General features: G+C 46.9%; 1 protein-coding gene across 4 annotated transcripts in view; it reads left to right on the top strand.

Moving 5' to 3' along the window:
- The first annotated feature begins 11,859 nt into the window (after window positions 1–11,859).
- Window positions 11,860–12,612, top strand: part of AP3D1 (adaptor related protein complex 3 subunit delta 1) — a 167,653-nt gene continuing 166,900 nt past the window's right edge. For all 4 annotated transcript variants that reach the window (XM_077475978.1, XM_077475979.1, XM_077475980.1 and 1 more), the window contains exon 1: window positions 11,860–12,039. In XM_077475978.1, coding sequence (XP_077332104.1) covers window positions 11,944–12,039 — 96 coding nt within the window. In that variant the 5' untranslated portion in view covers window positions 11,860–11,943. The remainder of the gene's footprint in view (window positions 12,040–12,612) is intronic.

Here is a 12,612-nt window from a genome sequence, read left to right on the forward strand (position 1 = left end):
AAATAAATAACAAGGGGCACCAACACCAAACAACCTCCTCTAGATTAAAAAAGAAAACAATAAATTAAAATGATAATAATGGTGTTGTGGTAAGTTGACACACAAAACACACCAAAAAAAATGCAAAGATGAGAAAACTGTCAAAAAAGGAGATGTTCCCTTTCAGAGGAAGAAGTGGAGACACTTTCACAACCGATCTCCCCTGAGGAATTCTCGGCTGCCTTGGCAGGCTCACCCAAGGGCAAGGCGCCTGGCCCAGACGGGTTTACCATCCCTTACTATAAAGCATTCCAGTCCCTGCTAGCCACACCGTTCGTCGCTGCCTTCAATGCCGTGCTGGAAGGCCAGAGTGTCCCACCGGACCTCCTGCAGGCCAGTATTTCAGTCATACCTAAACCGGAGAAGGACCCGCTGCTTTGCTCGAGTTACAGGCCCATCTCATTACTGAATTGCGACCTCAAGCTGTTTACAAAAATACTGGCGGAGAGGCTTGCACCAGTTCTTCAGCGACTGGTACCCCTAGATCAAGTGGGTTTTATTCGAGGTAGAGAAGCCAGAGACAGCACAACAAGGACTATTGACGTAATAGCCAGCGCCAAGCGCCTTAAAGTCCCGATTATGTGTTTATCAGTGGATGCCGAAAAGGCGTTTGACAGGGTGAGCTGGCCTTTTCTCCTGGCCACCCTGAGACACCTAGGTCTGCCGCCTCCTATGATTTCCTGGATAGCGGCCCTTTACTCGTCCCCTTCAGCGGTAGTTAGAGTTAACGGAACCAACTCAGCTCGCTTTACAGTTAGTAATGGTACAAGACAGGGGTGCCCGCTGTCTCCCCTTCTATTCGTTCTTTCCCTTGAACCTCTCCTTCAACACATTAGACTTAACGCCAACATCAGGGGGCTAGAAACGTTGTCATATCACCACAAGGTTGCTGCCTTTGCAGACGACCTGCTGTTTTACATTTCTGACCCTAACACCTCTCTACCAGCTCTCTTATTGGAAATAAGAAGCTACGGAAAGCTTTCAGATTTCAAGATTAATCTACAGAAATCGGAGGCACTTAACGTCTCCCTATCCTCTAACACCCAGGCCCAAATGAGCAAAAATGTCCCCTTCCGCTGGGCGACCCAAACAATCCAATATTTAGGCACCATGATCCCCCCGGACCCAAACCTTATTTTTCGGCTGAATTTTCAACCCCTTTTGAAGACGTTCACCGCTGACCTGGAAAGGTGGTCAAATTTGGCAACCTCCTGGTTTGGTAGGTGTAATGTTCTCAAAATGAACGTAATGCCAAGGCTGCTATACCTTATGCAAGCCCTACCCATAAAGATCCCCCAATCATTTTTTAGAGCGCTGCGTTCCATGTTTATTAAGTACGTGTGGCGGAATAGGCCGTCGAGACTTAGCCGGACACTGCTCCAACGACCGAAGCACGGGGGGGGGGGGTAGGGCTCCCGGACCCTGCATTATACTATACTGCGGTTCACATGAGTAGGACGGTAGACTGGTGCAGACACGTGGAAGGTAAACTCTGGGTCCGACTAGAGCGCAAAACGGTCTCGTGCCCTGTTGAGGGATTGCCTTGGAGTGGGACTTGCCTGCCCGAGAGGGCTCGGGTGCATCCCCTTATTGAACCCACGCTATGGGAACTAGATAGGTACTTCAAACTGGCAGGAGTGCCTGGATTTCCCTCACCCTTGACCCCCATAGTGGGACACCCTCACTTTGTGCCAGGCACGTCCGACAAATCCTTCCGACTTCATCAAGACAGAGACCTAGCTCGGGCCTCCCAATTTCTGGGAACAGGGGACTGGAGGGATCCCTCAGTTTTATATGGGACGCTAGGGAATACAGCGTTAGGCAGGTGGAAACTGGCCCAACTTTCCCACTTCCTCAAATCATTGCCACACAGTGACTGCTTCCGCAGATCTTTGACCCCGTTCGAGGAAATGTGCGTGGGAGAGGGACCGATCCACGGATCACTATCACAATCATATGGCGTCCTATTGGACCATTCCTCACAGGGAGACCCTCCGTTCCTTGGAAAGTGGGAGAGAGACCTCTGTGTTAAATTTTCGACGGACCAAAAGAACCGTGCACTCCTTTTTGCTCACAAGTCTTCCTTGTGTAGCAAGTACCAAGAAATCACTTACAAAATTTTGACCCGCTGGTACAGGACCCCTACGGTCCTAGCGGCCACTTTTCCGGGACACAGCCCCATGTGCTGGCGTTGTGGTACGCAAGCAGGTACGTTGATTCATATCTTTTGGGAATGCCCGCAGTTAACCCAGTTTTGGAGACAAGTCCTTAAGATCACTCATGACCTCACCACGGTTGACCTCCGGGATAACCCAGCCCTATGTCTGGGAAACGATACCGTAAATCTCTACTGAAACACCTTTTGAATGCGGCCAGGGCATGCATACCTAGTATGTGGAAGCAACAGTCCTCACCGGCAGTAACACAATGGTTCGCGAGGATCAGCGACAACCATCGCATGGAACAGCTGACGGCGGCAATGGGGGATAGGGAGGAGGAACACGATGCCCGTTGGATGCCCTGGAACATTTTAAGGTTTTCTGACGAATATAAGACTTATCTGTGAGTCCCATGGTGGGAAGTGAAGGGAGGGCCCGGCTCGCGGGAACCACTGGAGTCTCCCCCCTCTATCTCACCCCACTTAGACCGCGCTGGTCCACATTACCCTCCCCTTCCCTCCCCCACTGTATTTCCTCCTCATGCCCTGCTCTTGCCCGCTCCGACCCCTCCCCCCCCACTCTTCCCCTTCCCCTCCCCCCACTCTCCCCCTTCCCCTATCCTTAGCAAAAATCTAGTGATTGTCAGGGCTTTGTCTCAATATTTCCTCATCTTCCTTACCGAGGAATGGCGACTCTTAGGATGGTATGGCCCAGGATTCTCCCCACTGGCGGCAAGGTGCAGCGCCGTAGGGGATCTCTCCGGGACGGACTGAAAGGGACCTGTCTCGGGGAGAGGTCCAGGTGCCTGTATGCCGCTAGGCAGCCAGCTGGGTGGGAAAGCCAGAGTCGTGGCTGTAAGGTACTCACAGTAGATAGGACTATTACATAATATTTTACTACTTGACCTGTTTATTGTAATATGTGTCTTAATCGGTATCAGGGAAAGAAGAGTAACATGTTTTGCTCAGTATGTTTCTGTATTACCTGCAATCCATAAATAAAGAATATAAAAAAAAAGGAGATGTTGATTAAAAAAACCAACAACAAAATAAAAAAAATAAAATAAAAGATTGAGGAGATGTGACGAATTAAAATATTGTATTGATGAAATGAGTAAAAAGAATAAAGAAATAAGTTTGGGAGAAGTGTGTGTGAATATGAGCAGCAAAACAACTTCATTCTTATAGCATTGTAAAGAAAAAGAGAATGCGCTGCATGAATGAATTTTTAACATTGCAGCGTGACGAATGTGCTATATCGATTATGAGTGGTAGTTTTACCTGACCGAGTGCTTCTGTCTCAGAATTTTATTGAGAGCATGCGTGGCACCTTGTCCTTCGACTAAGCTACACACGATGGGAACTGACGTGATCGGATCATGTTGTCTGAAAATTTTATAGCCAGGCTCTCAAACTTGGTCCGTTGGATATTCCGACGGAAACAGTCCGATGGAGCCCACACACTGTCGGATTATCCGACAACACGGTCCTATCAGACATTGTCCATAGGAATGTCCGACCGTGTGTACAAGGGCTTACAGTAAAGAACCCTCTACGTAGTTTAAGGTTAAACCTCTTTTCTTCTAACTTTAATAAGCACACATGAGTAGTGCCCGCATATGAAAACGGTGTTCAAACCACACATGTGAGGTATAGCTGCTATCGGTGGAGCGAGAACAATAATTCTAGCCCTTGACTTACTCTGTAACGCAAAACATGCAACCTGTAAAAAATTTTAAACATCACCTATGGAGATTTTTAAGGGTAAATGTTTGTCACCATTCCACGAGCGGGCGCAATTTTGAAGCATGACATGTTGGGTATCAATTTACTCGGCGCAACATTATCTTTCACAGTATAAAAAAAGTGATTTTTCTTCCAAAAAAAGTGTGCTTGTAAGACCAGTAAATACGGTGTGAAAAAAAGTATTGCAACAACTGCCATTTTATTCTTTAGGGTGTTAGAAAAAAAACAATATATAATGTTTGGGGGTTCTAAGTAATTTTCTAGCAAAAATAATGTTTTAAACATGTAAACACCAAAATCTCAAAATGAAGCTGGTTCTTAACCGATTGAGATCCGCGCTATAGCCGAATGACGGCTACAGCGTGGACCTGCTTTGCTGGGACGACGTCTATTGACGTTGTCTCGTGCACGAGCGGCCTGCACGCCCCCTGAGGGGCACGCTCTGTGATCAGCGAGTCTATTGCCTCGTACACACGATCAAACAATCCAGTGGAAAAGTCAAGACAATCCGCCCGTGTGTAGGCTCCGGCGGACTTTTTTTACCCAAAAGTACGGCGGACTCGCATTTCGGCGGACAGTACGGCCGTGTGTGTGCCAGTCCACCGTACTTTTGAAATGAACGGACTTCCTGCCCGGAGAAAAGTCCGCTCATTTTGGAGCGCGGCTCCAGATAGCTGGGGCCAGCGAAGGAGGCGTCGCTGGCCCCGTCACCTGGTATGGACTTAAAGGGGAATCCCTACACCGAAAAATCAGAGTGCGGGTCCCCCCCAGGTCCATATCAGACCCTTATCCGAGCACACTACACGGGCGGCCGGGAAAGGCGGTGGGGAAGAGCGAGCGCCCCCCCCCTCCTGAGCCCCCCCATCCTGAGTCCCAGAGGATGCTGGGACTGCGACATCATAATTGGCGGGGACATCATCCAGTGATGTCCCTATATAAGTCGCAGCACGCCGCGTCCCTGCCATTGTGACCGGAGACAGCAACGAGGCAACATCTCCAGAAGAGAAGAAAAGAAGACGGCGACAGCGGCGACTGAAGACCGGGCAACTGCTTGTAAAAGAGCTAGAAGAAGGCGCGGTGGCCCGGCAAGAAGAACCAAAGAGGGGGACAAGACCCCCGAAGAGGGAAGAAGAGGGCAGCGGCGAAGAAGAAAGCCGGGCTCCTCCGCTAGTAAAAGAGCTAGCAGAAGATAGCGGAGGAAGACCCCTGAAGATGGAAGAAGACCCCCGGAGCTGTGCAATAAACTATTTTAACCCTTGTGCGTTGTGCTTTTTTTTTACTTTTTTCACAGGTGAATGGGTAGGGGTACATTGTACCCCATACTCATTCACATAGGGTGGGGGGTCGGGATCCGGGGGCCCCCTTATTAAAGGGGGCTCACGGATTCCGATAAGCCCCCCGCCCACAGACCCCGAAAACCAACGGCCAGGGTTGTCGGGAAGAGGCCCTTGTCCTCATCAACATGGGGACAAGGTGCTTTGGGGTGGGGGGGCCGCGCGGCCTCCCTTCCCCAAGGCACCCCCCATGTTGAGGGCACCCGGCCTGGTATGGCTCAGGAGGGGGGGCGCTCGCTCGTCCCCACCCCCTTTCCTGGCCGGCCGGCTAGCATGCTCGGATAAGGGTCTGATATGGACCTAGGGGGGGACCCCCACCCCGATTTTTCGCTGTAGGGATTCCCCTTTAAGTCCATACCAGGTGACGGGGCCAGCGACGCCTCCTTTGCTGGTCCCGGCTACCTGGTATGGACTTAAAGGGGAATCCCTACGGCGAAAAATCGGCGTGGGGGTCCCCCCCAGGTCCATATCAGACCCTTATCCGAGCAAGCTACCCGGCCAGCCAGGAAAGGGGGTGGGGATGAGCGAGCGCTCGTCTCAATACCATTGTAGGGTGGACGCGACATCAAAACGTCACTTCTGCCCATAGCTCTTAACCACTTCAGCCCCGGACCATTTTGCTGGCCAAAGACCAGAACACTTTTTGCGATTCGGCACTGCGTCGCTTTAACTGACAATTGCGCGGTCGTGCGACGTGGCTTCCATACAAAATTGACGTCCTTTTTTTCCCACAAATAGAGCTTTCTTTTGGTGGTATTTGATCACCTCTGCAGTTTTTATTTTTTGCGCTATAAACAAAAATATAGCGACAATTTTGGAAAAAAAAACATAATTTTTTACTTTTTGTTATAATAAATATCCCCCAAAAATATATATAAACATTTTTTTTTCCCTCAGTGTAGGCCGATACGCATTCTTCTACATATTTTTGGTAAAAAAAAAAAAAAAAAAAAAATCGCAATAATCGATTATTGATTGGTTTGCGCAAAAGTTATAGCGTTTACAAAATAGGGGATAGTTTTATGGCATTTTTATTAACAATTTTTTTTTTTACTAGTAATGGCGGCGATCAGTGATTTTTATTGTGACTGCGACATTAAGGAGGACACATCGGACATTTTTGGGACCAGTCATTTATACAGCAATCACTGCTATACAAATGCAATGATTCCTGTGTAAATGACACTGGCAGTGAAGGGGTTAACCAGTGGGTGGCAGTGTAGGGGTTAAGTGTTCCTAGGGGTGTGTTACTAACTGTTGGGGGCTGGGCTTTCATTTAGTGAACACTGATCTCTACTCCAATCACATGGAGCAGAGATCAGTGTCATTGTTGCTAGGGAGAACGGGGAGATGCTGTTTACAACGGCATCTCTCTGTTCAGCCACCCCGTGAGACGATCGCAGGTATGCCCGCAGCGATCGAGTTGGCAGGACCCACATCTGGACTCACGGGGGTCCCGACCAGCACGCGAGCGCCCAGCCGGCGGCGAGCTCACGATGGCAGGGCGGCATTAAAGATTGGATGTACCTGTACGCCAATATGCCTGCCCGTGCCATTCTGTCTACGTACATCGGCGTGCTCTGGTCGGGAACTGGTTAAAGGGACATTTAAAAAAATAATAATTTAAATGGCAATTTTTTATATTGCATTTTAGTGTAAATATGTGATCTGAGGTCTTTTTGACCCCAGATCTCAAATTTAAGAGGCCCTGTCATGCTTTTTTTCTATTACAAGGGATATTTACATTCATTGTAATAGGAATAAAAGTGACAGAATTTTTTTTTTTAAAACGATTCAAAAATAAAAAGTAAAATAAATAACCACTCCTTATACCCACTTGTTCTCCAGTCAGCAATCCACCAATTATGCAAGCTCATCAAAAAATATATGGAACCAACATAGTGTAAAACGTTCCAACTTTTATTAAAAAACGAAAATAACCAATTGCACTCATATGTTCCTGTGTCTTTTAGCCGACACCAAGCTTATCCAGCCATGAAAAAGGTGTGTTTTGGGCCACTCAATGTTGTTCCACAGGTACCCTTCCTCTCCCTCTCTTGGGCCCACCTGTTACCACCATCTGCACTGCAAACGGATCCCACAGCCTCTACACGTTTCGCAGTACCCTCTGCATCATCAGAGGCTGTGGGATCCGTTTGCAGTGCAGGTATCGGTAACAGGTGGACCCAGGAGAGGAAGAGGAAGGGTACCTGTGGAACAACATTGAGTGGCCTAAAACGCACCTTTTTCATGGCTGGAAAAGCTTGGTGTTGGCTAAAAGACACAGGAACATGTGAGTGCAATTGGTTATTTTCGTTTTTTAATAAAAGTTGGAACGTTTTACACTATGTTGGTTCCATATATTTTTTTTATGAGCTTGCATAATTGGTGGATTGCTGACTGGAGAACAAGCGGTTATAAGGAGTGGTTATCCATTAAATGAACCGAAGGCGAAATTCCATTTAAAATTTGGTGAGTTGCCATTTCGTAAAGTGGTGGTGGCATGAAGAGTGTTCTGTGCTGAGAAGTCATACATGCGAACATTTGGAGGACTGTTGAGGAACCCTTCTATGAAAAATTGGGACTGGGGAAACGTATACCACTATTACACATATATTTTTTTGATTGAGAGTACGTATGAACTTGAGATATGGAGGTCCTTTTTTTTGTGTTTAGGGCACACTCTCATTGCACGTATATGGTTTTTATATATGCATATAGGGATGAGCTCAGGCGTGTTCACATGGAACACGTGCAGAGCCCGCCAGGAAGTGAGCGCAGCGCTGCGCTAATCACAGGCAGTGAGACATTGCCTCAAAGTGCGGCTGCAGAGATCGGGCAATGTCTCACTGCCTGTGATTAGCGCAGCGCTCACTTCCTGGCAGGCTCTGCACGTGTTCCATGCGAACACGCCTGAACTCATCCCTATATGCATATATCTTTTTGTACAAGTTGGATAAGTTGGTATTAACCACTTGACCACTGGGCACTTAAACACCCTTAATAACCAGACCAATTTTCAGCTTTTGGTGCTCTCACATTTTGAATGACAATTACTCAGTCATGCAACACTGGACCTATATGAAATTTTTGTCCTTTTTTTCACACAAATAGAGCTTTCTTTTGGTGGTATTTAATCACCTCTCAGTTTTTTTGTGCTATAAAAGAAAAAAGACCGAAAATTCTGTGAAAAAATTAATTTTTCTTTGTTTCTGTTATACAATTTAGCAGATTAGTAATTTTTTCTTCATAAATTTTGGCCAAAATTTATACTACTACATATCTTTGGTAAAAATAAGTACAAATTGGTGGATATTATTTGGTCTTTGTGAAAGTTATAAAGTCCACAAGCTATGGTGCCAATATCTGAAAATTGATCACACCTGAAGTACTGACGGCCTATTTCAATTCTTGAGACCCTAACATGCCAGAAAAGTACAAATACCCCCAAATGACCCCTTTTTGGAAAGAAGACATTCCAAGGTATTTAGTAAGAGGCATGATGAGTTTTTTGAAGTTTTCATTTTTTCCCACAATTCTTTGCAAAATCAAGATTTTTTTCCCACAAAATTGTCATATTATCAGGTTATTTCTCACACACAGCATATGCATACCACAAATTACACCCCAAAACACATTCTGCTATTACTCCCGAGTACGGCGATACCACATGTGTGAGACTTTTACACAGTGTGGCCACATATAGAGGCCCAAAATGCAGGGAGTGCCATCAGGCGTTCTGGAGCACCCAATTGTGACATTTCTCTCCTACATGTAAAAATCATCATCTATTTGCTAGAAAATTACATAGAATCTCAAAACATTATATATGTTTTTTTAGCAAACACCCTGGAGAATACAATGTTGGTCATTGCAAATTTTTATCTCACACTGTATTTGCGCAGCAATTTTTCGAACGCGTTTTTTTGGGGGAAAAAACTGTTTTGTGCTTAAAAAAAAAAAAAAAAACAGTAAAGTTAGCCCAATTTTTGCATAATGTGAAAGATGAAGTTATGCTGAGTAAATAGATATCGAACATGTCACTCTTCAAAATTGCACATGCCCGTGGAATGGCGCCAAACGTCGCTACTTAAAAATCCCCATAGGCGACGCTTTAAATTTTTTTTACTGGTTACATGTTTTGAGTTACAGAGGAGGTCTAGGGCTAGAATTATTGCTCTCGCTCTAACGTTCACGGCGATACCTCACATGTGTGGTTTGAACACCGTTTTCATATGTGGGCGGGGCTTACGTATGCGTTCGCTCCTGCATGCGAGCACATGGGGACAGGGGCGCTTTAAAAAAAATTTTTTTTTTATTGTTCATTTTACTTTATTTATTTTAGTTTGACATTTTTTTCCCCCCCAAAAAATTTTTGATCACTTTTATTCCTATTACAAGGAATGTAAACATCCCTTGTAATAGGAATATGGGATGACAGGTCCTGTTTACAGTGAAATCTGGGGGTCAATATGACCCCACATCTCACCTCTAGGCTGGGAAGCCTGAAATAAAAAAAAAAAAAAAAAAGATTCTGGCTTTGATCATATTGGCGAGTTGGTAGAAGCACCGGAGGGCGGTGAGGGGTGGGCGGGGGGCGTCAATGGCTGGGTATTGCAGGGTATCACCGAGTATGGCTGGGTATCTCAGAGTATGGCTGGGTATTGCAGGGTATCTCCAAGTATGGCTGGGTATGGCAATTTATGGCAGGGTATTGCAGAGTATTGGCGGGGTATTGGCAGGTATTGGCGGGTATTGCAGAGTATTGGCGGCTATTGCAGAGTATTGGGGGGTATTGCAGAGTATTGGGGGGTATTGCAGAGTAATGGCAGGGTACTGCAGAGTATTGGGGGGTACTGCAGAGTATTGGGGGGTACTGCAGAGTAATGGCAGGGTATTGCAGAGTAATGGGGGGTACTGCAGAGTAATGGCTGGTATTGCAGAGTATTTGCAGGGTATTGCAGTGTATTTGCAGGGAACTGAGGGGTTAAATTCGGTGAGCAGCGATGTGGGCACTGCAGATGCAGCCCTCATCGCTGCTAACACCGATCTCTTTCCCCTCCGCTGTACCGATCGGTACAGAGAGGGGGAGGGAGGAACCGGCATTATAACATGACGCCGGTTTGTTTACAAGTGATCACTCCGTCATTTGACGGAGCGATCACGTGGTAAACGCCCGCGACGAGCGCCCGTTTACCGTGATCCGTGATGCGGACCCGGCGGTCACGGATGATCTCGTGTGTGCGCCCCAGGGGGCGCGCAAGAGCAGAATTCTGGGAGGCCATTAACGGCCTCTCAGAGTTAAACAACCGCCCTGAAGCCGTTAATCGGCAATGGGCGGTTGTTAAGTGGTTAAAGCACTGAATAGTATAATAACAAGCGGTGGTATTGGCTTGTACTATAAGTACATGCAAAAAAACTTTGAGCACAGTTAACAACAAAAAACATTTTTTTATACACATTTTTGGTTGTTTTTACAAATGGCTAAATAGGGGGCGCAACTCACAATTAGATACATATATTTTTTCCACTTCATAGAAGGATTTTTTTTGGATTGCAGCGTACCGGTTTATAATTAGAATATTTGAGCGCCAGCATCTTTCTTTTTCATATGCTATGCATACTAGCTCATTATGCCTTTGCCTTGCAGGGTCTATTTTTTTTTTTAGTAAGGTTTTACTTCCTCTTTAAAGTGGTTGTAAACCCTTACAAACCCCTTTGACCTACAGGTAAGCCTAGATTAAGGCTTACCTGTAGGTCCAAGCAATATCTCCTAAACCTATATGGTTTAGGAGATATTTGCCCAAAAACAGGCACCGCTGTCTACGGCGCATGCACCATAGACAGCGGCGCGCAGGCGCACTGAGTGCGGCATTCTCAGCGACAGAGCTGCCGCGCGTGTCGGCTCCCGTGCGCATGCGCGGGAGTGACGTCATCGCCGAATCACAGCGGCGGAGCTGCGAGACCCCACCAACAAGATGGATGCGGCAGGCTACAGGGGACAGCGGTGACTTCGCTGGCTCCTGTGTCAGGTAAGTGACACATAATGGGCTACTATGCGATGCATAGTAGTCCATTATGCTTTGCCTTTGCAGGGAATGAAAGAGGAAGTAAACTCATCAGGGTTTACTTCCTCTTTAAGTAATTTTCAGACCTAAAGTCATTTTTAAATGTAAATGAAAGAAAAAAAAATGAAAACAAGGTTCTGAGACTTGACTGGTAAAAGCAAAATACAATTTTCTGGTTATTCGTCGTGTCTCGTATTGGCATTATCAAATGTTGACAAGATTCTTCACACTAGCCCCTGACTTCTGTGGAAATCCCCCCAAAATCCTGTCAGATGAAAGCTGGCCAGTTTCCCTCACTACCAGCCATCATATCAGAGCCCTCATAGAACAGACCTTCTATGTCTCTCCTACAGAACAGGTTTGTCCATATTCCTGTCACACACCGTCTGAGGACACTTGCCTCACTGACATGTCACCCCTCTCTCCTCAGTCACACCGCACCTACAGAAGACCGTTCAACGCCCCCTCAGGCCGCCTCTTGTGCTGTCAGTCACGTGGCTCGGTGGGCGTGGAAAGCAGTCAGCTGAGTGGCAGCCATTTTGTGTGTCCGTGTCCGGTGACAGGAGAGTACGGCGGGGCCCTTAGCCGGTGTGCAGACATGGCGCTCCGTATGGTGAAGGGCAGCATTGATCGCATGTTCGATAAGAACCTGCAAGACCTGGTGAGAGGGATCCGGAACCACAAGGAGGATGAGGTGAGGCACCGGTGAATGGAAGAAAAGCCGGCGCTTGGAAAGTGGGGAGGGGGGCGAGGTGGGCACTCGACTTAAGGTGGGTGGCATTTTGTGCCCCCCAGAAATATACAGTCAGGACTGTACCCATCCCTATTGTAGGGATGCCAGTAACGCCTGGCCTGGGTCTCCCTCTTCCTTCCCTCCTGAAGGGATGATGTGGCAGCAGTAGGGATGGAGAACGCCTCAGTCATGGGAGAGTAGAGGCCAGTAGTGTATACAGCTCCATGGATGTATATACTATATAGAAGGTCAGCTCCTGTGTACGTAACCTGCTATCATGGACCTGGCCTGCAATTCATGTGCCCTGTCATTTACTGTGTCACTCAGGCGTGGAGTACTACCATTCATTATGAGGAGAGGCTCCCTCACAGCTCCATTCTATTTGCCTTTACAAACCTGGCTGAAGACTGAGGCTTCCCTTACATCGGAGGCAGTTCAATGTGTTTTTAGGAACTGCATGTATACAAGAAACATGAATGTATTTCAGGGAGCCACGTTTACACCATTGCAGTGCTTTTTTACGTGTGTTTGAGA

The sequence above is a fragment of the Lithobates pipiens genome, unplaced genomic scaffold, assembly GCF_037356315.1.
Source record: "Lithobates pipiens isolate NorthernLeopardFrog02 unplaced genomic scaffold, aLitPip1_a1.2 Scaffold_13, whole genome shotgun sequence".
Lineage (NCBI taxonomy): Eukaryota > Metazoa > Chordata > Amphibia > Anura > Ranidae > Lithobates > Lithobates pipiens.